Genomic DNA, 26,342 nt, shown 5'->3' on the forward strand with positions numbered 1-26,342 from the left:
AGGTATATGAACATCCTTACACTCATACCATGCACGCGCACACGCACACGCACACACACACACACACACACACACACACACACACACACACACACACAGCATCAAACCCATCTCTCTCCAGTGGGTGTCTAAGGGGAACTGAGTGATGAACGGGAGTGACAATACCACATGCTGGGGTGTGAGATGTGCTGCCTGGTATTTTAGGCTGCGTCTCAAATTGAACATGCCAAGCCTTCAGGGGAAAATCGCTGGAGAATGTTCACGACGAGAAGCGAACGTCCCACCGCAATATCGCTTATAATACCAGCTACAATAACTGGAATGGCACTGCAGAGGGGGCTGACTCGCTCATGAGCCACAGTGAGACACACACATATGCAGTGTTTGGGTTCGTCGACATACCTGCTGTTGAGGGTACTGCATTCCGCCCATGCCCAGTTGGCCCCTCCCTTGAATGCTCATTGGATATCGGTGCGGAGGAGGCGACGTGTATGGCTGGCTAGAGGGGTAAGGACCACCCCCTGGCTGCTGTGGAGTGGAGTAGGGATTGTTCGCCATGCCGTACAGCTGCGAACGCTTCAAAGCCATGAAGTCCATGGAGGACACCTGTAGAGGTAAAAGAGGGATTAACGATACGTCATCAGCATTTCTTTCTTGGCTAATATTTCACATTCATTCATGAAGGCGCATTGCTATTGTCTGAGAGGCGTTCAAATGAATTCATCCACCATCTGCCAAGTTGGAACCCCTGACAGAGGTCCACTTAATGCACACACTCCAAAACACAGCCACCATTGATTTCTTTTATAATTGCACAGCAAGTGGAAGCCTTAAATTAAGGTCTACAGGTCATAAATGAACTACAAATGGAATTAAGTAAGCAAAGATGTTTATTGCACAGCGATCGGGAGCAAACTTTGCTGGAGGAGAGCCAAAGTAAAATGATTTAATTAAAACCTGAAGCTTATATCTTTGTTTTAATGTCTGAAAGGGTTTTAAAAGAGTTGTAAATGTTGTTTAAAGCGATGGGAAGCAATAGCAATAAAAGCTCTATGGCCTTGTTCCCACAACCACAGCCCAACAGTGCCAATAATCACTGTACAGAGCTCCCTTCTCACTCGCTATGTTGTTGCTTACAGCAAATAACAGAAATAGTGATCATTACACTGAGTTTATGCTCCTATGAATTACTATAAGAGAACATGTAATGGTTGAGAGTTTGGCAAGGATCCAAACTTTCCATTACACGTATGCAACAGGTTTGCAAGTTTAAATCCCTGGAGGGGATTCAGGGCAGTCAAGCAGTCAAAGCACCTGCTCTCCAAAGCCACACCTGGGGATCTAGCTTCTTATATGAACACACACACACAAAAAAAAAAAAAAAAAAAAAAAAAAATCAAAGAGAAGAAAGAGAATGTGTCAAGGGAGATTTATTCCATTGTAAGTATTTCAGAGACTTTTTAGGGGTTGTTTGGGGTCTCAGTGAGCTATTGCAAAATTCCAGTACAGTGCGTCGGGCTAATGCTAATCCGTCACCCGTAGCGGCGTGTTTGTCTGTCTGCCGGGCAGATAATGTGGAGTTCTTCTATCTTCCCTTTCTCCTCTCATGCCTTCTCCCTTTTGTCTCCGCCGTGTAGGATCATGTGTGATTTATGACATTTTGTTCCCACTGTTTCTTACACACACATACACATACACACACACACACACACACTTTCACTTCTCCTCTCTCATCTCCAAGTAACCACCCCCCTCCCCCTATCCCACACACACACACACACACACACACACACACACACACACACACACACACACACACACACACACACACTTTCATATCCCCCTTGTGGGTTCATTATAAACACTTTAGCAGACCTTATGTAGCAGCCAGAGGATGCTAAACAGCCCTGATTGATAGGCTAGTGAAGACCCCAGTTGGCAAGTCTTTTAACCAATAATCATTCACGCACCAAGTTGTCCGCTGAGCGCCCATCTGTCCTACTCACCTGCCAATAGAGTTTGAGCTGCGTGCTGATACGGCGCTCAGTGCCACCCAGCAGACAATACAGCCAGTCAGCAGTCAGCACGCTCCTGATGACAGAGAGAAAATAGTGTGTCAGGGAAAAAGGTAATTATACACACACACACACACACACACACACACACACACACACACACATACACAGACATTTTCCTCCTCCTCCATCACCACCACCAGCTCCCTCCTCAATTCCCTTTCTTCTCCCCAACTCAATATCACCTCGTCTAGTGTAGAGGAGAAATTGCCGCTGCCTCATATTGCCAGGCTAATATCAAGAAGACATGCCAGGGGATGGGAGCACTTTATTCAGCAGGTTACGTGCGGACGGTTACGGTGCTCTAGTTTTAAAGTGGTTTTGTCTACTGAGGCATGTGTGTGGAGTAGTGTGGAGGAGAGGGAGAGAGAGAGAGAGAAGAAAAAATCTGTTTGGGTAGTGAGAGAGATTGAGAAAGAAAGCCAGAGAGGGAGGAATGAGTGCTCTCGGGTGTCTAAAAGTTATTTCACAGCATGGAGGTGTATGTCAGTGCTTGTGAGGGGAAGGGGTTATCCTGCAAAGGGCAGCATCACCAGGATTTCAAGAGTCTAATCCTGAGAAAGAGAAAAAATGCCTCTTTGACATTTCACTGTGTGTGTTAATGCATGCTTATAGTCCTGCTCATGTACTGTAGTCTTTACTTTGCCATTCATGTATGAAGCTGCTGATATTCCCTATGTTGCAGAGGCTGAAGTCACCAATACCGATATAAAATGAAATATTTAACCACCGGAAGAAACTGACATCTCATCTGACAAAATGATTGCCAGCAGTGGAGTAAAGCACGTTAGGGAATAATTAACGTTATGAGCCATTCTGGAGTTAAGCCCTTTTAAAAATGTTTTTGATAGAAATGTCATTTGTATTTCTGAAATATTGATGGATGAACGTGAGGCTCAAGAAGCTAAATTTAATCCAGATTGGATCTTTTAGGAGAGAAAACCTTGAATCACCATATAATTTGTCTCCTTATGGCTCAGTAAGACGATGAAGAGCCTGACTGAACAGGAACAAGAGTGATCTAATAACGTCATCCAGAATGCAACTAAAATAGATTTAGTCCCTAAGTACAGTGTGTGTGAACTGGGCAATACACAGAGTTAAGTGAACATCAAAGGAGAGATTTGTTTTAGGGTATTATCGACGTACTAAACCGACACTGGTCATACGTTTCTATTGTGGCGACAGTGGTGTTTTTGCTAGAGTGGAGGGCAACACATGACCAGCTTAAATGTTTGTACACCCACAACACACCACAAGCAACACACACACACACACACACAGGTCCACTAAGCAATATCTGCAGTGAAAGGGCGACACTCTCCAGTTTCTGAAAATCCAGGGCACTGTGCCACCCGTGATATGGGACACACACACACACACACAACACACACACACACACACACACACACAAACACACACAATACACACACACACACACACACACACACACACACACACACACCCTCCCAAACTCTATCCAGTTCACCAATCCATCTCAAGAGGTCCTCCGTTTGCCAAAAATGCTGAGCGCAGCATGAGTAAATCCGCTCACACGGCTACCCACACACACACACACGCAGGCAAAAATAAATAAATAAAAAAACATTAACTGCTGCACTTAAAAAAGGTAGTGGACACATGAAAACAACTTCAGAGTTTTGGGAGCTGAGAAGTGGATGCTCGATTACACACACACACACATAGAAATGTGTATTAGCAAAATCTTGCACTGGCTCTCACTGTTGATCTCATCTGTCTCCTGCTCTCTCTCCTCTCTCCTCTCTCTCTCTCTCACACACACACACTTGTGGGGAATTCTTAAATAAAACAGCTGCAATAAAATTATATAGAGCTATCTGATACATTGGTCCATCTTCCACACATGGCATTATCCACACCTGTCCACAGAGGCAAAAAAAAAAGAAAAAGAGTCTATTCTCTGCCTCCCCAAACGGAGCCTCATATCTGCTCTCATGACAAGTTCCACTAAATGAGATTTCAGCCCACTGCAGCCTTTTCCTAGAGATATGCCCACCATTTCCCTCACACCACTAGGCACAAAAAAACCCGACAACAATTCTTGACAAATTGAAACATTTTTTTTTTCTCCCCTCAGAGAAATGGCTGTACTTAGGAAAAAAATTATGAATATGACATGAAGTGAATCGTGTTTGTGCCAGGAGGGACAGTGGGAAAAAAAAAAAAAAAAAAAAACTAGAGGGAATACACAGAAATTGTTTTTTATTTTCTTCAAATGTGTTTCTCACTTTTGTTCATCTGGGCATGCCATTCAGTGGAGGAGGGGGAGGAGGCATGGGGGACAATAGTAATTCAACTGCTAAATTTAAAATTCAATTTATGAACTCCTCTCCAGTGTTCTGACTCTTTTTTTTTTTGCAAAACAAAGCCATTAAAACAGAACATGGGTGAAATTACTATGGGGTGAAACCTGCTAAATTGCTTTTCTGAGCTCAATCGACAGCATTTTTATGTTGCGAAAATAATTTTACTCCTTCTCGCTTTAATGTGCTAAGTTGTTAATCAGAAAGAGACAAAACGCTCGACACAAAAGGCTTGGATATGTGGATTATGAGACACACACTGGGATCAAACAAACATAAAACAATATTGGTAAATGGTTATTATTCCAATTTCATTTTGAATGCGGGACTTATTTTAAAAAATATTCTGATTTATCAGCCGTGGTGAATGAACGTGTTGGAGCAGGGCTGGGAAACACACACACACACACACACACACACACACACACACACACACACACACACACACACACACAGGAAACAGAGACATGCTCACCCTCTTCGCAGGGTCTAGCAGTCTAGTAACAATACAGTGAGATCAGTGTTGCTACTCTACAGGTATCATCAGGACTGCAGGGTCTTCATACAACCAACACTGTAATAAAAGATGTTCTCTCATATGTGCTTTATAGGCTACAATCAGCTGTATTGAGCGACGGCTGCTTCAGAAATTGTTTGAACGTCAAAAGAGCAATTTAGTGAACTATCATGATCCCTTATATCACCTGGTGGCTTAACGCTGCCTCCAACAGCTTCTTCCTGTTGGATAGGTGACAGTACTGGTGCTCTACACCTTATATATATGTAGCTGCTTGGATACTCTTGCGTCTTCAGTGTGATTTGCAAAAAAAATTGATTCATATTTTTCAGCTATTAAGTGTAAAGACCTATTTGGCACTCACATGGCGCAAATTAGCACCGTGTGAAAATGGTTCTGAATATCACCTTAAAAAGATGCATCAAACCTGATTGTGTATGAAAATTAGCCCCAAGATGCCTCTTTTGGTATTGATTATCTTCTCTTTCTCTTGGAGGGACTACTAAAGAATCCCAGCTCTTACTCCTGTGTAATGAAACCATTTTAGCCTGTGTGTATTTGTGAGGAGAAACAAATAAGGATAATTATTGTCAACGGATCCTCTTTATCCTCAGTGCCGCGTCTGTCTCTGGAGAATCAACATGCTGCAGCCAGAGCCGGCTGGTCTGCTGGGACAATCAGCCTTGTCTTTTATGTTATTTATTTAAACCATGCAGCAGAGCACTCTCCAATTCCTATTACACTGCGGGGCCCAGCGTTGCCTCGGCCTCCAGAACAAAGCTCCGCATTTCAGGCTTGAAACCCTGTGCATTTGGGCCTACTGTTTCAAGCAGAAAAAAAAACAACAAAAAAAACCAGAGAGGGTGAAAAGAGAAAAGATAGGAGAGGAGAAGAGGGAGAAAAAGGAGAAGAGAGACTGCAGCTGTGGGCGAGTACAGATCGAGTTCCATATTAATGTGTGCAAATTCCCCCGCTCCTGCTGACTAAGATTAGAAAAATTAATTTCATGGATGCAGAGACAATACTGATGTCATCAAGCGGAGAGGAGAGGAGCAGCGCGCTGTTAACTCCTCCCTGTCCGGCCTCCATGAGGAATGGATCACTCTTTAGCATCGGTTCATCACTTCATTTCACTGCCAGGATTCAAGCAAGTTAACTAAATACTAAATCCTGTCAACCAAACACAACACTTAGCTTAGACAGATCTTTTTTTTTTCTTCTTCTATTTTTTCACATCAATGTATCCCATTCTAAAAACAGAACTTGTTGTGTAAGTGTGTAGTGAAGTAACTGAGCTGTGTGCATGCTGGTGTTCCCTTGTGACTGCCGCATCGCTAAGAGGACCAAATTCAGTGAATTATGTCTTGAAACACAATCCCATCCTGCATCTCAGTACGCACGCCTTGTTAGTAAAAAAAAAAGTCTCGTAACGAATGACAGTGTGAAGAGTAGCACTGGTCCGCGGGGAGCTGGGTAGAGCCAAATTGCCTTTCCTCAGCCCGGTATGCCTGGATGGCACAGGCAGCTAGGCATGAAGGCTGGCTAGCAATGAGAAGTATGAAATCATCTGAGGAGAGGAGAGAGAGGTGCAGGCAGTGACAGTCATAGAGGAGATTGGGGTGGTGGTGGGGGGGGGTATGCATACATACACAGTGTATGTTTGGCAGTGATGCTGTGAGTTGAGAAAGAAAGGCAGACAGAGAGAAGCCAGATAACAGGCTGTTGTTATGCGGCCGGCCAGCCTGCCTTTGTGTTTGGCGCAACGCACATAATCGGTCTCTCTCCTGCGTTGTCCTCAGAGCTGTTGATCGGTGTGCCCTCTGCGTTTGACACCAATATTTACACCACACACAAACACACTCGCATACACATACATACACATCAGAAACTCGCTCAGTGCTCAGAAACACACCAACCACTTCCAACCCCCTCCCATGTGCATCAGGAAAAGTTGCCGGGCGTTCGGTTCGTCACGGCCAGCACAAAGACGTCATTAAGAGAGGAGAAGGCAGGTGGGGGATGGGACAGAGGAGGGGAGCGGGGAGGGAGGAAGAGGGAGAAGGAGAAGGAGAGAGGCTGCTTCATCTGTCTCAAGTGAGATTGGGGTCGAAGGGTCACCGGAGCCCTTTTCCTTCGCTGAGACTGAGAGTGAAAGAAGCAGCGGGGATACACACACACAAAAAAAAAACCCTCAATGACAAAACGAGATGCGCCTGACATGCCGGCGACACACCATTAGAGAATGAAAACAAATAGAATGCAATTGTCTGCAAACAGTAGAGGAAACACGTGTGGAAGAACAGAGAGTGCATATTTGCCAGTCAAACCTCCTGCTAGGATGCAGTTTTCTGAAGAAGACTGAATTTATTTAGATTTTCACCACTGTAATACAAGGAATAGGGAAGACTAACGGATTAAAAAAAGATAAACATGTACAGGTTCTAGTAAGGGGGGGGGGGAAGACTTTTTTTAATGGGACATTTCATTTCATGTAGTGTTGTTCAAGTCTGGTCAAAGATCAAAATTCTCCATTCTCTTCTAACACGCTGACTGTTTTTACATGTGCTGAGCATGTGTTTTCAAACCATATGACAAAATGCTTTCAGGAAATAGTGGAGGCACCTCTAGCAGGGCTGCTCGCCTATTTTCATAGAATCTGATACTGATGTAGAAGAGTGCAGGCCTTGCTACAATCCCAGTCTTTTCTTGTCTCTCAGTCCTGTGTTCTTCCTGCCTGCCGTGACCCTGGGACAGAGGAGAGCTGCCGAAAAAGCCCATTTCATCTGAGGGCCGTGGTGGAACGAGAGGAATGCGCTCCTCTCTAACTTCCCCAGCCCGCAGAACCCCATGGAGAGATGCTGTTACACAGCCAAATGAAAGAGAGAAAAAAAGGGGCAGGAGAGAGGAAAATAACAATAACTCCATCTGCCCCAAAGAGAAAGAACAGGCTATTTGAGTAAATGCACTGCCCTTTCGCTTCCCACGTCCCCCGTAGCCGAGCCAAAATGCTGGTATTAAATTTGCAGCCTAGATTCCCCTCTTATTCAAGGAAATCACCACCTTTGCTAATGGAATGGTATTGGAGAGGAACTGCGTTTCTGCAGCTTGGATAATTATGAACGAGGTCCCGTATCACCAAGTGTGTTTATGAATTAGCTATGGTTATTCATGATATTGTGCTCAGAGTAGGGTGAAAATACATAAGTGAATACTAAGCGAGCAGACCAACAGAAACGATGCTAAAGGGTCCTGAGGGGGCTTTCTCTGCCATCCATTAGTCTTCCCTGTAAGGCAAAGCTTAACAAGCTCCTCAGGCTGGGAGGCTGCCCATTGAAGGGAGAGGGAGGAGAGTAAATTATGAATGTGAAAGCTCCATCTAAAGCAAGTCCACAATAAGTCCTCCTTGTTATTAAGCTCTTCTCCACCTGATTTTGTTTGGCGCTCCTGAAACAAAGGTGTAATATTCCAATTAAAAAAAAAAAGTATTTTAATCAAGGATAAATATTAATAAAAAAGCAAATGTACTGTATCTATAAAAAGCAAATAGTCAAACTAGGTCACACCTGTGGTGCGGTTAAAGAGCCTCCCCTAAAAACAAGGATTTACATTCACGCTGTTTGTTTTGGAGCACTGCCCAGTCCTCCGGGGTGGAACCATCCATATTTCTCCTGCGGGTGATCCATCACTTAAAAAAAAAAAAAAAAGACACACAAAAACACAAATAACAAACAGATATCCTGACCTTCCTTCCTCAGGCGGATATTAGATACTCATTAAAAGTCACCTGAAACAATTTGAACCAAATTGATTTCATTATCGGACTCGGCACGACACACGAGGCCCCCACTTCTGATAGCTCAGCGGGAAATTTACAAAGTTAATTAGAAAAAAAATTGATTTTCATATAATTTTTTTCCCCCTCCGCTCGACCATCATAAAGTGACATGGAGAGGGGCCTGTTGGTGCGTGGCGCCGGCGATGTTTTCAGTGTGGATGCGAACACAGCAGGTTAGAGACTTGAATATTGTAACTGGGTTCCAGCTTTCCGTGGTAATTTAACAGTGTGTGTGTGTGTGGTTATGATAGATTGTGTAATAGCATGTTATGGTAGTGTTGTTCCCCTTTAAACCCCCCTGCACCAATATCTCTTCACCTCTTCACCTCCTGTATACATGCACTGAAACTCACTCCACCCCACTTTCTTTCTCCCCACACCTCCACATAGCAGCAGCAGACATGGCCTTCATTTTCTCCTGTAATGAATGTGAGCCTCCACTCTTCCACCCCACTGTGAAGGCTTCCCCAGAAATGGGCTCCTCAACCTGGGTTAGGGGCCCTGGAAATAGGCTTCCCTCCTCCCGCAGCCCCTCCAGGTCACCCTCTGGGAGGCCGCAGGCTCTGTGAGCCCAGGCCAGGCCTCCCATCTCCTGGGCCATGACTGGGAATCAATCACAGAAGCTGGCTGGGAACATGAGGTGGGGGAGCTGGGTCGATCAATGAGAGGCTCCAGGCCTGTGGGAGCCTTGATGCATGGCCTGACTGCACATACACAACCATGATTCACACTGAACTCCACCATTCACTCCTATTATTGCTAAGCCCTGGGGCAGCAATGTTTATGGTGGACTGGCTGTGCCAGACCATATGAATAACATATGACTGAGAAAATTGAGTGACATTTGCAACTAAAGGGCCTTAATTAAATTTGGATATGATCACGCTGAAAATAACTGTCTATATACATCCCTTTTAAGTCTTTTTTCATCTAAAAGATGAACGTTTTCATTTGCCCCATCTGTTTTATTCTGAGAGAATAAAATGAAACTAAAGCTAAATCTTAATGCCATTAAATTCAGTACTTATTAAGACTGCAAACATCTACAGAATCTGTATCAGAGCAAGCTACTATGTGGCCAGAATAAGTACCCTGATCATGAGTTGTTTTACACAGTGAACCTTGACCGACCTTTTATGTTCAGGTTTTTATTAAAGGCCAGACATATTAAAGGGATGCACATATTTCCCAGGGGAGGCAGCAGATCTTTTGGCAGCAACACATAGATTTCACCATGTGTCCAAATCTGTGAAAGAAGGTGTGTGTGTGTGTGTGTGTGTGTGTGTGTGTGTGAGAGAGTAACCAATGTATGTATTCACCCATGAGGCAATGTTCGTGTGAACCAGTGTATATATATTTTACACATTGCGGCTGATAGTAAAAAAAATGATTTTGAAAACAATGAGTAAACTATATTTGTGGATATGAATGTGTGTGCATGCACGAATGCACACACACACACACTGGTATATTAACCAACTGTAAATGCACGGCATGTCTGTGAATGTCTGCTAGTATCAGTAAAACATGTGTAGAAGTATTTTGTGCATGTGTGTGTGTGATCAGTGTGTACCATCTGTGTCCAGATGTTGTGTAGAGAGCAGGCTGCGTGGACAGCCAGACAGTTGGCAGGCCTTCTGACAGGCCTGTGTTCCTTATTGATAGAGGGATCACAGAGACAGAGGAGTCAGCCGTGCTCAGCTAGACCACAATATTGTCCTCTCTGCTGTTATTCATCCAGTCAGCCAGGAGAAAATGGGATGTTCTGAGCCAAGTTTATAGCTGTCAGATCTGGGCCAAATAGGAGTTGAATAGGTTTCAAACATTTGGAAAACAGCATGAGGGACGTTTGATTTGTCATACAGATGCAGCCAGATTCTTGTGCCAGAGCTAAAGAATTTCATTGTATTTCAAGTCTGACAAGGATTTTAATACAGATGACTTTAAAGCTGAACCTGACATGCACAGCCCAGTGCGTCGGGGTGAGCGGCGGCATGGGCCAACATGTTGGCAGAGTGGTTAGACTGGTTCCTGAGTGCTTATGGAGGTGAGACTGAAGCACGGTGCAGCATAACAGAAAATACTATCTAACTCTATCAACATGTTTACTTAATCTAGTAATCCCTTTGATCTACTCAGTGTTTACTACACCTCATGAGCTCAAATACATCAAATACTTTCGATATCAGAAGCCATTATCGTTAGTACAGATACAAATATATTATTAGAAAATGAAGTCAATTTGCCAAAACTACAATAATTTCTATTACTATGAAAATCAGAGCCTTTATATCTTGGGCCTCAACAATGTCACACATTACTTCAGTTTCTCCACTTTTTAGTCTCTATAAAAAGGCATCTGTTGACTTTGCTTAGTTTCCATTATTGCCTTGCAGATCTATCTCCCTGACCCCGCACCATGTGCCATCTTTCTTCCCGGGCTCCTGCCAGAGTTATGGAGCAGGGCCGATGTTTATGGAGGGCAGACCTTCTTCCCAAAGCTTTGATCCAGAAAGTTCTATAGCCTATAGTTTTGCAGGGGTCATCCAGGAGGAGCCATGTGGGCAAGCAGTGTGCGTAAGTGAAAGCACATTGAGCTGCTCGTTTTAAGCGGAGCCCCGGTGCGGAGGCTAGTGCAAAAGGGCCTTGGAGGATTTGAGGGGTTATAAGGTGCATGTTGGGTGTGTGCATTTGTCTGCGAAGACTATGTACTTGTGCGGGTGTGGGAAAGGAAGAGATACTCAGCACTAATCCATGAGAAAGAAACACACAAAAATGAAAACAAGTGCCAGAAAATAGTGAATCGAAGGCCGACCCAAAATTTCATCAGGCAATATAACGGCTTTCATATCTGTCATCTCTCTTTCATCAAACCCCTCCGTCCCCTATACAAATTATTCATGCCAGCAGCTAAATGTATTCAAACCATTCTGTTTACTTTATTACTCCACTTTTATTCTGCTCTTTTCCCCACATTTGTTTACAAGAATAAAAGCCTACTCTGACAGAATTATCCCTCTGCACAACAAAAATAAATCACAGCGCTTGCACACACATCATTCACATTCAAAGAGCACAGCTAAATTATAGATGGCCCCTTTCTCCCCAAATATGCATTTCATTAGCATTTCCTTCGCCTGTTGTCTTTTTTTTTTTTCCTTCTGCCCGCCTGTGCGCATGACCCACTGACGTGTGTGTGCATGTGTGTGTGTGTGTGTGTGTGTATATGTGTGTGTGGGGGGGGTTGACTAGAGAATGGGAACAGACTTGCAGCAAAGCAGGACGCGTCCCCTTTCCCAAGCCTAATTTAGGATTCAATTACAATACTCTTTAAAAAGCGTCGACTTCGCAATTAATTATTTTAAGATTAGCCTGACAGTAATGGGCCTCCCACCGACGCCAGCCAGCACAAGACTGGCCGCCTGCACCCCAGGACCACTCTGTCTCTCCACATATATATACACACCTTTCGCTTTCTTTCTTCATCCCCTTCATTCTCTACCTCTCCCCTTCACACTTTTAGCCTGCCTTCTCTCCATCTTCCTCTCCTGAGGAAACAAGAGATAAATCTTTCTCCTCCTCACCTTCATCTCCCTCCCTCTGTCCTTTCTTTTTTCCTACCTCCACTCACCGCTGCATTAGACTTTCTTTCTTGTTGTTTTTCCCTTTCGTTATTTTGTGTCAAGCTCTGATCTCCTTGGTGGTTGCCGCAGAATTGATATTGCTTCAGTATGGCGGACTGCTTTTTACGAGCCACAAGGGCCTTCTCCCACGTCCTCCTGCGTCCCCAGGAAACACTGACGGATGAGCCCCGTGACAATGTGCACACGCACGTTAACACTTGCACTCATACATACATGTGCATACACAACCGTCTTTCACCGCTGCTGCCAGGCGTAAGCGAAAAAACACCACCGCCGTCCTCCGCCCGCTTTGATTGGAGCCAAGCGAAGCATTTTTTCTCCCCCTTCTTCTCTGCCGCTGCTTTTTTTTTTTCTTTCCTTGTTTCGGAAATGAATGTCATCATCCATCCCCTTCCTCTCTCCGCTGCAAGTCCACCCCCCCCACCCCCCAGGCAAACCTCAGCCGAAGCCCCCGATTCTGTTTATTTAAATATTTGATATGTAAGCTGTCATAAAATAAATGTCAGAAGAGGGAAAGGGAATGGATATGTGTGGTGTGGGGAAAGAGGCCATTATGGGTAATGGTTTCTGATGTATGCCACGGCCCTCACAGTGTAACCCCCCCCCCCTTCTCCAACCCCACCTTACAGACAAACCTGCACATGACGAAGCCGAGACACACTGAAGCAACAGGGGAATAGATGAGGCGGGGGCATGTACAATCTGAATGTGTGTGTTGTGTGTCTGTGTGCAACAGCTACACATGCAGTGACACACTTGTTCGGCTAGCGATATGGAAAATAGGCCCTCCCATGCACAATTGACTTCTAATACATTGTACTCCTCAAACCATCCATTTACCAGGCATTGCAATTTCAGGGGCCCTGAAAGCAGCACTTTGCAAGCACTTTGCAAAATACCTTAAAAAAATCTCCAGCCTTTACAAATGCTCTATCTCACTAACTGCCAGTTCTTACATGTCTGTTAAAGTGTCAACACAGCGTTCACTGGTATATTGAACATTTCTTTATTGACTTGCCAGGATTTCCATGCTGGACACAAGACCCGGTGCTACCTACTGTTTAAACACCCTGCCGCCAATAACATTACAAACACGCACACGTCTCTCCGAATGCGTGCACACGTGTAAGTCTCCCAGCTAGTGGCACCCAAAGGATTACACGGCTGTGACAATTTCACCCAAGAACTGATAAAAAAAAAAAAACGAAGGTAGGCGGGGTGAATAAATCAAGCGCAGCTGCTGAGAAAGCGAGAGACAGAGGGAGAGAGAGAGAGAAAGAAAAACTCTTGGTGAACAACCTTGAATTTCTCCTTGATGCAGAGATGCTAAAATATTGCAGATCAGCACAAAAAATCCTAATTAAGAACAAAAATCATCACAAAACGTTCATTAGCGCTGATGGTATATCGGCTTGGCATTTCAGGGCCTTTTATTCTCAGACCTTTGCCTAACAAGCTCCCTGGCCACACCAAAGGGGTGAGGGAGGGGGGAGTGACATCACACCAGGGTCAAAAGTCAAAGAGGTGTTGCCGGCTGTTGACCTCTGTCACCTCTAAATGCTCAAAAGTGCCGGATCCCCCTGTGTTTTTCCCCATCGGTCAGCACACAGGAATGTCTGAAAGGAGCTTTGCCTTATAATGTACATGTAAAACACACATACATCGTAAACGTCTGTAGGCTTAATACTCATATTCACTCATATAAAAAAAAAATCATAACACCGACTACATATACACACACACACGCCTATATTCAACCACTACACATTCTCACATACATTGTTGATACAACTATAACTCTCTCCCACTAAAGAAAATACACACCTCTCTATTACATTAATACACACACCTATAATCACCTCCGCTAACTCACACCTCATGTACTCATGCACACCTTCCCTCATACACACTGTTTCTGCGCGTATATACCTAAATCTCCTCCACACACACGCCCCCTACACCCCTCTGCCCCCTTCAGAGTCCGGGTCAGGGTGCCCTCCAGAGCGCTTCGCCCTCTCCGCTGTTAATTACCACTAATTGGCCCCGCTCGTTTTTTCCCCCTGCCATAATGGAACCATTCATCTTTACTACTTAATGAGTAGGCACTGTAGTCACCAGCCAAGGTCACCCACAACTAGCATCCAAAAGACAGAGAGAAAGAGATTTGGAAACAATTGGGGGAAAAGAAAACGAGGCGAGACAGAACAGTAGAGAGAGATGGAGGGGTTGTTTATGCTTTAAACAACCAGAGGAGAAAATGTGAATTTGCAGAAGTTTCCACACATGACTCTGCCTTTTGGAATGTGGCCAATGTGAAAAAAAAAAAAAAAAAAGGTTGAGAAATGTCTGGGAGCTGTGGGAGTCTGCAGTGTCCAACACAAACCACAACACACACAGGGAATTTCCAAAGACAGACTAATTAAAGTGCCTGTTATGCGAGTGAAAACAATGGATCCCTCAAAACAATGCTGAAAGCGCAGTCTCGCACAGTCAAACCGAGCTGTAAATATAAAATGTATTTTTCAAAATGCAGAGAGAGCCTCTTCACTGGCTTATGCACACATAATTATCAAAACAATCACTGCGAGTGTCGGCACAGACTCCAGCCCCAGCGGGTGAGAGGGCAACATGTTAGCCACCTCAACTACCATAAAACATCTAATTAACACTGAATGCTTTAAATATTAGTCCAGTGGCTGCTTTGTATTAATTTCTGTGGTGATTCTCTAAAGAATGCAAGTAACTCCTGGAAAAATTGGCCTTATGACTTAAGAAAATAACAAATACAACTAAGTTTGCTGCAAAATTGTGGAGATTTTGATAATGAAACACCCGGAAAATATATTCTCAAACTCTCATACTAACACAGTAGTAAATCTGGCATTCAGAATAAAATTTAACCACAACCTTCTCATCAGGAAAAAATAAAATCAAACTTCACAGGAGGATGTACATTAGTCTGATTCCAATAAACTCTTGCCAAATCTACTACTACCCACTGAATTATTAGAACTTTTCACAGTACACAGCAAAGTGTTTGCACGTGCACCCAGCAGCCAGCACATCAGACAAGACAACAACATCTTTTCTATTTTCTACCTGTGTGAGCAATGTAAGCTGCCAGACTCAGGTAGAGTAGAGGAATGCTTCACGTTCAAGCATCATAATTTGTCCTGGCGAGTAATGCCAAAATCTGACAACCAGCCATCGTCCTTGGAAACATCTTTCCGTCAGACAAGTCACATTGCGTCGTAGTTCTTCCATTCAGTCTCATGCAGCGTAGCGGAAGCAGGAACAGTCATGTGCTCCTGCAGCACTGTGGCGATCGGCCTGGCACGGCAATGTTTGTAAATGGGACAGTTGTCTATGGATTATGTTAATGTGGTATTCCACACTCCCCTCTGGCATGTGTCTGACATTACAGTAACCTTTGCATGTTTAGCCAACAGTAACTATGGCTGTTCATTGAGTAGGGAGACGCACACGCGTGCTTGCACTTAGAAACACATGGAGACACACTGGCACAGTTGCACAGGGAGATTAACTGTGCACAGCAAACACCTGCTCTTGCAAACCGCGTTGATGTCCTTTGGAAGAATTAACATCTTAAAGAAATAAGACATTTAAACTCCAGAATAAAGTTCACTTGTGTTGTCGATAACTAATCCAGTTCATCCGGTTTATGTCAGAGGGGTGGCTGGAATGTCGAACACAAGTTTGGCCATATCAGAGGTGTGTAATGCAAGAAAATGAGAGAAATACCAAGACTAAATATCTCTACTCCACATCCACTGCAACACATTAAAACTAAATTTCTAACAAAACATCTACTCCCACATACAGTTTCTCCAGTGACCAGTGTCAACTATGCATATGTGTGTATGTTAGTGTGTGTCTATAAATGTGTACGTCTTTGGAAGAGGATGTGGTGTGAAGTTGTTTCCTAAATTGCTGTGATAAAATTGATCTAAATGAGTAGCGTTAAGCCAGGAGTGACCACGAGTGTCCTGCCGTGACTGGTGTCTATAAATCAACAATATATCCACACACCAGCTCTGTTCACACACACACACACACACACACACACACACACACACACACACACACACACACAGCTGTAATGGACAATCCTAGCATTGGTAGGAAAGAAAGAAGATGAAAGGAACATGTTGTGGCTGGGAAAAATACATGGTTGACCAGTCAACACAAAAGACAGAGAAAGATGTGCACACATAAGTGTTTGTTTAAGTGTATGTGTGTGAGAGAAAGAAGAGGATGAAGAAGAAAAAAAAAACTGAAGTGGGACTCGAAGAGAAAAAGAAACGACCCGGAGAAGCAGACAAAACTCATTAACAGAAACTCGGTGCGTTGTCCGTGTCCCATCGTTTTTCTATTTTTGTCTCTCTGTGCTTCACAAACAACAGACAGCACCTTGCTGGTGCTGTTTGGTTTTATTTTTTTTTTTTTTTTTGTAGCTGAGCAAATTGTCCCACCGTGCCAACGCTGATTAGGATCAACTCAAACCAAACAGCAAGACGTGTAACTGGAGTGCACAGTCTACAGTCTGGAAACAGAGAGGAGTGCAGAGGCTTTGATGTGTAAAGTGACAGATGATGGTGATGATGATGATCATGTTGATGATGATGATGATGATGATTTTCTCACAGGCTGGTGAGAGGATGGGAGGATGGTGACGGCACGCAGTTCATGTGTAGTCACACACACACACACACACACACACACGTCGACTGTATAGATTACATGCATTTACATTTTTATCACTGATGTGACCAAAGATGCAAGATTATGCAGCAGGTTGTTGATTTTTTGCAGCACACTGTGAGAACCAAACAATGAAAAAAAAGTACTTAAGTGTTAATGACATCCAAATGTGAGTTACATATTGTTACATGCTGTAATAATAAACACAACTAATGAAACAGAAACCACTTAAAAATGATGTCTTTTTACAGTAAATAAAAAGACAGTAGCCTGAATTTACAAAACAAGGAAAATCTGTGATTGGATTTGCATCTAAAAATACTTTCACCCTCACCTCTAAGTTTTATTTGAAATGTGCTCATTTTGTTATTGGTTCTTTTTGCTCAAGGTTAGCAGAAATTCTAATAATATATAATAATACAAAGCCTTAATGGAAAATATTGTGCTGCAAAAATCTTCTAAATTCATATAAATAAATAAAACTCCCAGGATAATCTGCCAATTATCCTCTTCTCTTCCCTTTTGTATAGCTGAACTGTCGGACCATTAGTTCTATTATACAAAGAGGAAAGCGGTGGAGAGTTTGGTTGGATCTTAAAAATGTCACGCTGTGTCTTTGAATTGGAATTAATTGCTGCAATCACAAAATTGCTCATTTCTGGAGGGGCTGACCCGTATGCTTCCCATTTCCTCCACTGCTGGCCAGAGAGGACACAAGGGAACAAGGGAAGGCAGCAGTTATGGTAGTAGATCTGTTCAGTATAGCGTATAAATATTCAATAGGATATGTTGGTTGTCTAAATACCTCTGAACTGACTGCTGATCCCTTGGGAGACCTAGCTAGCTACTGAGAGCCAGGGACACAGAGGCAGATAAAAGAGGAGGGACTGTATTTAAAAAGAAAACAGAAAACAAAAAGAGAGGGCTGCAAAAGTGAAAACAATATGTACAGAGAACCTTCTGTTTAGTAAAGTATACTTTAACTTCCATACGTTTATTTAGAAAATACTCAAAGAAGGAAAGAAAGAAAGATCACCCCTCCTTTGGGATGAGAAGGAGGAGGGGATCCCTCCATTCAGCAGCTCCACGTGGCTAATTAGCATATGTGAAGGTCAGGGTGCTGGCTGTCAGGGGTGGGGGGGGAGTTTGGGGCACCACCATGCGCTCTGGCACTCTGCCAGCCACACACACACACTAGTAAGTGAGGAAACCCAATATATTTGTGTATGTGTGTGTGTGTATATGTGTGGGTGGGGGAGGGCTTTTGGGGAGGGGGAGCCCAACAACTCGTAAATACTTCTTTTTCCTTGCATCGTTCACAAGGCTGAAGCAGGGTGAGATCCAGAGGGAGAGGATTTTAACTAGGCTGACATTTGCCAGAGTTCAGATCCTGACTCTCTCTCTCTCTCTCTCTCTCTCTCTCTCTCTCTCCTCAGCCAGGCCCATTCCTAAGAAGTCAGCAGCCCTCCATGTGACTCACTTCAAATATCGCCTACATTTCTACATCTGTGGCCTTCCTATACTCCCCCCGTCTCTGCTCACACAAAGAAGACAGCAACTAAGTCTCCATGCAAGTATGTTTTTGTAAATCATGACCCTATGAGATGAAAGAGACAAATGAAGTTTCAATAAAATCAACATACAAAAAACATGAACCCACCGAAGTTACACTTGTTTGTGTTCAATGTGTTTTTTGTTGTTTTTTTTAAATGTTGTAATACATAAATATTAGCGGAAGTGCATTTGTTGAATAAATAATGACAAAAGCAAAACATCTGCTGCGATATAAAGCTTTGCATCCACGTTGAATTTGTGATTTACATGATTGTTGTAATACTGACAAGAGCTTTTCTTTGTTTTAGTGTTCAGGCTACATGAAATACAGTCAGTATAAGCTTGCAGTTTAGAACAATATCAATATGCCCAGCACTGTTAAATTATTGAAGACTTCATTTTTGCTGGTATGTGTAACTGTGAACAAAATCAGAGAAGCATGTTTATTCAGTTTAACTCGGCTGATACGGGAGGGAGGGAACAGTAATTTGCAATTTGTTTGCTGTGACGTTTTTTAAAGTTTTCTTTGTTTTTGATGGACTCATGGCTGTAAAAGAAAGAAACTATTGGCAGTAGTTGTTAGGTGCTGTATCTATAGCTCATCTATAGTTGCATCTGATCCAATAAAACCTGAGATAAATCCCACAAATCTCAGAATGCCAGAGGATGGCTCTAGTTTTCATAAATGGTCATCCTCAGTAGAATCCACCTCTGCTGACATAGACTAAATAAGGTTGAGAAATGAAATTGAAATGACAATCAAATCAAACCCAAAAGGCTTTGCACTACCTCAGCCACACGGAAAAGTCAAATTTTCCCAAATGAACAATTAACTTTCTTCCCCCAAAATTGCTTTGGTTTTGATTTTTCTGCTAACTCCTGACACCGACACTTTGGATAAGACAGAGCTGAGAAACAGCTGACACCAAATCAGCGCCTGCATGCAGTAATTAAATCCTTTCTTCAGGGCGTTTACACATCAACCTTTGACTCCAGGGGATGTTGTTAGTGCACAGTGGGGCCAGGCAGAAAAACTACAATTATCTTATTAGCCAGCTAATAATACATGAGCTTATGTCCAGTGATGTAACTGGACAGTTAAAATTTTCATTATTATTATTTTTTTAAATCAGAATTAAATGGCGTCTTGTGGAAACCACATGCAGACCAGGGATAACATGCGCCTGCCAATTACCTAAGCAGGCTCTGTGTTTCATCCAAGGAAGATGAATAACGCTGCACGGGGTCCTTATCGGACGCAACAGAGTAAATTGAAATTTCACTCTAGTGCTGCTAATCAGCACTGTGCTGGCTGGCCAAGACAGAGATGTAAACAAAACAACATAAACAAACGACTGACGGGAGGTGGCAGAGAGTGGGCGAGAGAGATGCACATTGTGAGAGGGGCGGGGTTGAGGTTGGACTGCTTAGTGCTGACGAAGGGGCTTAGCCTGCTCCTGCCTGTGAACACACTCACACATACACACAAACAGAGAGAAGGAACACACACTCAAGGACACACATGAGCACAAATATTAAACACACACCCAGAATAAAGAGAAGCACCCAAACACACACACACACACACACACACACACACACACCTGCGTGCCCATTTCCTGACCAGACCCCATGGGCTGTCTGTCCGATGGAGAACATGCACCATAAATTAAATTCCAGCAGCCACAGTCAGGCCCATCACTATGCACAAGGCTCCCTGAGATAGCCGCATAATACAATGTGACATTGATGCATAGCTCCCATTATAAACTCTTTGTTCGTATCACACTAATAATTCATAAGAGAGAAATGTAAACAGTATGCACTGGAGAGCACTGCGAAGCAGGGATCATTTCAAGGTAAGCACATTACCAAGGATGGGATTGGGTCTCGTCTTTGATATGTAGAACTACTGAGCTTTGATTCCAATTCTAAAGAAAACAAAGGCAAAACACTGAGCATAATAGTGATAAATTAGTAGAAACTGTACTGTAGATATCCATTCATTTTTGTTTTATTAGGTCAGATTTTAAATGAGTTGCTGCTGTAATTATCTAAGCAACAACACTCTATTTCCAACTTGCTAGGCCCTCATTATTATCTACTAATTACTTTTATTGTTCTGTGTGCGTGTTGTGTTTGTTCTGATTAGTGGATAACAGACGGATCCTTGTTACACATATAGGATGAGACAGAAAATGCTGTTTGATTTATGAAATAAACTTAAATAAGTCATTTGGATTGCACATATGCCGTTATATTATTGCCATAGGTAGATGCTGTACGTGAGGAAGAAAAACACATGCTGAGTAGGAATGGCCTGGATTTAAAGCAGCTGAAGTGCAGACAAACATTCACGCAGAAGGTCACAAACTAAACACTGAATATTGTTCTGTTTTCCCTCAATCAAATAGGCCATGGTAATTTGAAAAACTAGGACAATGTCATTGTGATGAGAGCAGATTCAACACACACCTAAATATCTCATGTATCTCTGATGTGTGCACACACACAACATATATACACACACACACACACACACACACACACACACACACACACACAGTGGTGGGGCTCTGTCTTCATTTTGGTGAGTGGCCAGACAAGTGAGCGTGAGGGGGGGAGACAGCAGTGTAAATGAGGTGCACTCGTTTCGCTCACAGCTTGCTCCTGAAGAGAGGCAGTGGGGAGGGAAATTGAATTTGAAAGAGGGGAAACTGTGCCAACAGGTGACAGAGGCGTGCTCCGACCAAACGCACTCTGAAGTGAAGCGCAGTCATATCACGGGGCCAATTTGGAGGCAGTATTATGCACTACACCGCTCGCCTTTCTCACACAGCCTGTCAGTGCACAGGAGAGCAGTGCTGCTGCTCCAAATATGAATTAAACATAGGTCTTTTGTAGCGTGAATATACTGCTGCTGAAATGTTGGTCGAGTCAAGAAAAAACACAGTAGCACATGCACTTATTCCTAAAGTGGAGAACTGAAAAAAGAAAAGAAAAAAAAAAAAAACAGAGATTTGCGGCATAAAATCTTAAATGTAAGATTTGTTTTAGGGGCTGGTTTGTTGGAATAATTATTGGCACTAACAATACATGAGTTTGGCTCATATAAGCTGTATGCTCTGACTGAAGGATTCATTAAAATGACTTTAATAAATATGTATATTTAATACCAAATACACACAACCGCTAATAATTATTGTAATAAGGAGTGAGATTACTGTAGGTTTCCGGTGACCATCTTATCAGCACGTAATTTGCTACAATCAATACCACAGCAAACCCTCCCACGCCATAACATTCACTTCATTTTCCCAGCATACAACGCAAATTGCCTTTGATTGAAACAATGTAGGCTAATGAACTGCTTTTGTTTTGTGAGAGGCAGACAGTATAAGCTATGCTCAACCACCTAGCCCTCCAGTCGTCCAGATGTGCCATCCAGCAGTGCGCATAATATAGTGCGTCAAAAACAACTGCAGAATGACGGCTCTTATGGAGAAACACTGTGGAGTCTTGGTCCAGAGTTCTGAACTGGCAGCAACTCGCTCCCCTGGCTGCAGAACTGCACACTATTGACAACACAATTAGAGAAGTATTTCAGCACAGGGTTCGGGAACACCCAGGAACTCTTGATTGCAGTCCCTCAAAACAGAAGGAGGACTAGTTGAATAATTAGTAACACTTGCTTCCTTTCCTCCATTGTTGCAGCTTGAGTGCCCTCCAGCAAGGCATTCAACCCCAGCTGCTGCAGTGCCCAACAGTAAAAGTCAGCTTCAGGGGTTATTATGTAAAACTGTGGTTAACTGTGAATAAGGGAGCTGCAGGAACAAGTGTTTCCTTATATTCCAAAATGTTAGAGCACAAACAATTTCGTAATGCTTTAACATCATATGTGCATTCTGAATCTGTATCAAACAGAACAAACAAAACTGGAATATCTTCACCGTATAAAAAGTAATTTAAGATCTCCAATTTAACCCTACATTAAAACACATTATCTATTTTTCATTGAGAGCTGACACTGCAGTGTTTTTGTATGTCTGGATGTCTGTTCAGTGAGGAAAAATTATGAGAATAATTATAAGGAGCAGCCTAAACCTTCATAAAACTTCAATTATTGCGTTGGATGGCCTCCAAGTCTGGAGTATTCCCATAAGACGTGAATGCAGCATCACAACAGCGCCATGGCCAAAGATCCCTGCAAGAATGCTCCTCTTTTTTCCCGAAGTGCAGTCTGCCCAGCTGGGCCACGGGGAGCCAATCAGATGGCAGACTGGGTGTCAACTGTGAGCCAGGAGTACGGAGAGCTTTTAGCCAGTTTACCTCCACTATTCAAATTCTGAGCAGAGCTGCATGGGAATAAACGAGGCGCACAGAAGCGCTCCGGCTCGACACGGAGCGCACTGAGAGGGACGTGCCGACTTTGCACGGCCGCGGTGTCCGCTTGATTTTTCAAATCGGTTAAAAAAAAAAAAAAAAAAAAAGTCAGGCGATTGGTAGTGTTATGGTACGTTAGCGTTTCTCTTGAGTATTCATGTGCATTTTCTATAGCAATATTTTACTTTGTTCGACGAGCGCCTCGAATAGGCTACAACACGTCCTCTAAACAGGGCGTTTCGCAACGTGTCTGACACCACGTCGGCAGAGAGGTGAATCTGCCCAACATGAATATTATTTTTTAGTCCACTAAAACTAAAAATGAAACAATACGGAGAACACACAACTGAAATATCAACTACTGAAATGTGGTGACAGAAACACACCCTCTGATGCAGCCTTTTAATTATTTTAAGCTAATTAAAATGGCCTTATCAATGAAGCTTCTTTTTTAATAAATAAATGCGAGGTCTCTTTCTGTCAAACTAAAACTCATGTAGGTCTAATATTTGACACGTTTACACAAGTCAGAATTATGTAGCCAGCCTGTAATGGCTTTTCTTCTGCATATAAATGGCTTGATAAAATATTAACCCACGTTATTTTTCGAATAATTCACGTACAAACTTCAGTACATACTGGACGTTGTCCCAGGTACACCGACTGTTTTTGTCAACACACACAGACACACAGACACAACACCTGGTAATTATGAGTGACATATCAGCGCTGGGAAACTCAAGTTCACTGATGCGCCTGACTGAAGTTCCCAAAAACTCACCTGCGTCCTGCCGAGGCCTGGCCCTCCGTTTCCCGGGCTCATTGAGTGAGGGTGGTTTCTCTGCTGTCCTCCCCAGACGTGAGCCGAGGCTGCTCCGTACTGGGCCCCCACATCTTTCCCCAGGCCCATACCGGCTTGCTGCTGCGCCGTGGGGCCACTGTAGTCTTGATAGGCACCGCCATAACCCCGCATCATGGGGCTGGGGGACGTCAGCAGCTGGTTGAGGGTCGGGGTGGCCCCTGAAGGATGCTGTTGCTGCTGAGTTTGTCCCGGGAACCTCTGAAAGCCACCCGAACCAGCTCCCAGTGGAGACTTGCCGTGGCTTGTTGAGGAGTTGCTGCCCATCATCATGTTCCCTGGTTGCCGGCATCCAGAGGGGCCCATCATCCCGTAGGCCCCGCCGCCGTAGCCCGCCCGGTACGCCGGGTATTGGTTGTACTGGCTGTTGTGGAACCCCGCTTCGTGGGAGTTCTCCATGCTGTTATGCGCCGAGGAGTGCGTTATCCCCATCCCACCGCTTTGTTGCTGCTGTCCGCCATGTTGCTCATAACAGGGCCTTGGAGTATAATAGTTGTTATTAAACTCTGAGTTGTTAGTAGTTGGCCCCAAGTTAGAATGTTCGTACCTGGTACTCGTCATCCTCTCCGCGGGTTTACAGGTGAGGTCCCCCTCACCTTTCCCTGGCATGTGCTGCTGCTGTGGCTCCCCGTGCCCCCCCAACAGGTTCTCTTTGCCTCCGTGGTGTTGGTGATCCATACCCCTGTCCCCCCGAGGCCCCTGGCCGTTGTTATTGGCGGTGTTATTACTTTGGATCTGTCGCTGCTGATGTGGCGCAAATTGGCCGAATTGCGGCGGCTGCTGCTGCTGAGGCAGCGGTTGGGACTGAGGGGAATCTCCGCTCCCCACACATTTCAGCTTGTGGTTCGCGATCAAACCCGTTTCCATCGAGGAAGTGGTTGAATTAGTCGACGCCGAGGCGGACGTAAGGTTATTCCCATCCTTGTCGTGGCCGTCCGGAGCGTTGTGAGTCGTGGAAGTTGAATGGACCATGTTGAGCTCGTTTCGGCGGTGATGGTCTACATTATTCAGAGTCCCATCTCCGGCACCCAGCATCGGTCCAGTTCGCTGTACGGTCCCTCCTCCTCCGCCTCCTCCGGATTTCCCCGAATTGAGCTCCGGACCCAAACCGCTGGATAATTTCTTATTTTTGTTATTAGTTCTGGTCGGAGCCGATGCCACTTGCGCAGCCATGGTCACTCCAACATCTCAGCGCGCAGTGACAGCAAGCTCCGACCAGCCTTGCACACAGAAAATGATACAAGAGGGGAAGAAAAACACAAGCTGGGTGGTGAAAAATATATTCAGTGGAAAAGCAAGCTTTGTTCTAGCGCTGGTGTTGCTGTTGTTGTCGTGAAATGGTGCGTCAGTGAGGCTTCATGTTGAGAGTTTCTCTGCCAGGTTTAAACGAAACTTTTTTTTCTTCCCCCCTCCGCCTCTCCTCCATCCCGGTTCTCGGTAATATGTAGCAGCGTCTCCCGGAGCCCTTGTGGCCCAGCATGGCATGAGAGAGAGCGGGCTCTACCAGCTTATCCACCTCCAGGGCTCCGGCGCGCCTCACATGGAAAATCCGGACTGGAGTAGCGAGCCATAACGCACACTGCATTTTGTTTCTGTTTTTTTTACGATGATTTGCAGGCTGGTTTTACAATAAAAAAAGATATACTGACGTGGCAGCATCTTGACATGACACACATTCCCTTATTTTCAGAATAACATCGAGATTTCGTTCAATAACTGCGTGTCAGGCGGACAAGGACTGGCTCCTTCCCTTGAGTTTAAGGTGCATTTTATTTTTCAAACAACCAATAACCGGAAAAATGTTGTGATTCCTAAATTACGCACGGACGCTGTTCCTCCGCTGCGCACAGATCCTTCAAATAAACGCACCACAAGATGTTAACTTTGCGCGAGCGAGTTTCTACGCAATTATCCAGATCTGATTTTCCCTCTTCCCACCATCTCTGTCCCTCGGCTCAAGCCAGTTCTCTGCAGCTCTGACAGGAGTTGGACACGCAACCACAAGCTGTGCGCAATAATGTTGCCATCGGAATAAGAATGTAATCACACTTTATAGCAGCTATAATGTTGTAATATCTGTAAGCACAGAGTTCATCCACTACGCCATCCACTGCCAACCACTTCTTTTCAGACTGAAAAGGAATAATGTTCCCCTTCAACAAAGAAGCACAGCAGTCCTGTAATAAGCTGGATACCAAGGAAATATCTCCAACTATAAACTATATGATATTCTCAGAACTATTCAATGTGATAGCAGATAAAAAATTGCCATTCAGTACAATTAGGTCAGTATGAAATCACTGTAAGTCTCCATAGGAATGCAATATGAATATTAAAGCCAGTCTTCATTAGGGTCTTAAAAGGCTACATTCTTTAATATCCTCCCTTCGATTTATTTGTCAGAGACA

At 43.9% G+C, this 26,342-nt stretch overlaps 1 protein-coding gene across 4 annotated transcripts in view; it reads right to left on the reverse strand.

Moving 5' to 3' along the window:
* The window catches only part of LOC111651639 (AT-rich interactive domain-containing protein 1B-like), a 170,412-nt gene extending 144,642 nt beyond the window's left edge, over window positions 1-25,770 (reverse strand). For all 4 annotated transcript variants that reach the window (XM_023401636.2, XM_023401639.2, XM_023401637.2 and 1 more), the window contains exons 1-2: window positions 23,857-25,770; window positions 403-606 (exon numbers count right to left, since the gene is read on the reverse strand). In XM_023401636.2, the coding sequence (XP_023257404.1) occupies window positions 403-606; window positions 23,857-25,107 (1,455 nt within the window). In that variant the 5' untranslated portion in view covers window positions 25,108-25,770. The remainder of the gene's footprint in view (window positions 1-402; window positions 607-23,856) is intronic.
* Window positions 25,771-26,342: the final 572 nt, after the last annotated feature.

The sequence above is a fragment of the Seriola lalandi genome, unplaced genomic scaffold, assembly GCF_002814215.2.
Source record: "Seriola lalandi dorsalis isolate HSWRI2012SDOR001 ecotype SW California unplaced genomic scaffold, Sedor1 jcf7180002053711, whole genome shotgun sequence".
NCBI classification, from domain to species: Eukaryota; Metazoa; Chordata; class Actinopteri; order Carangiformes; family Carangidae; genus Seriola; species Seriola lalandi.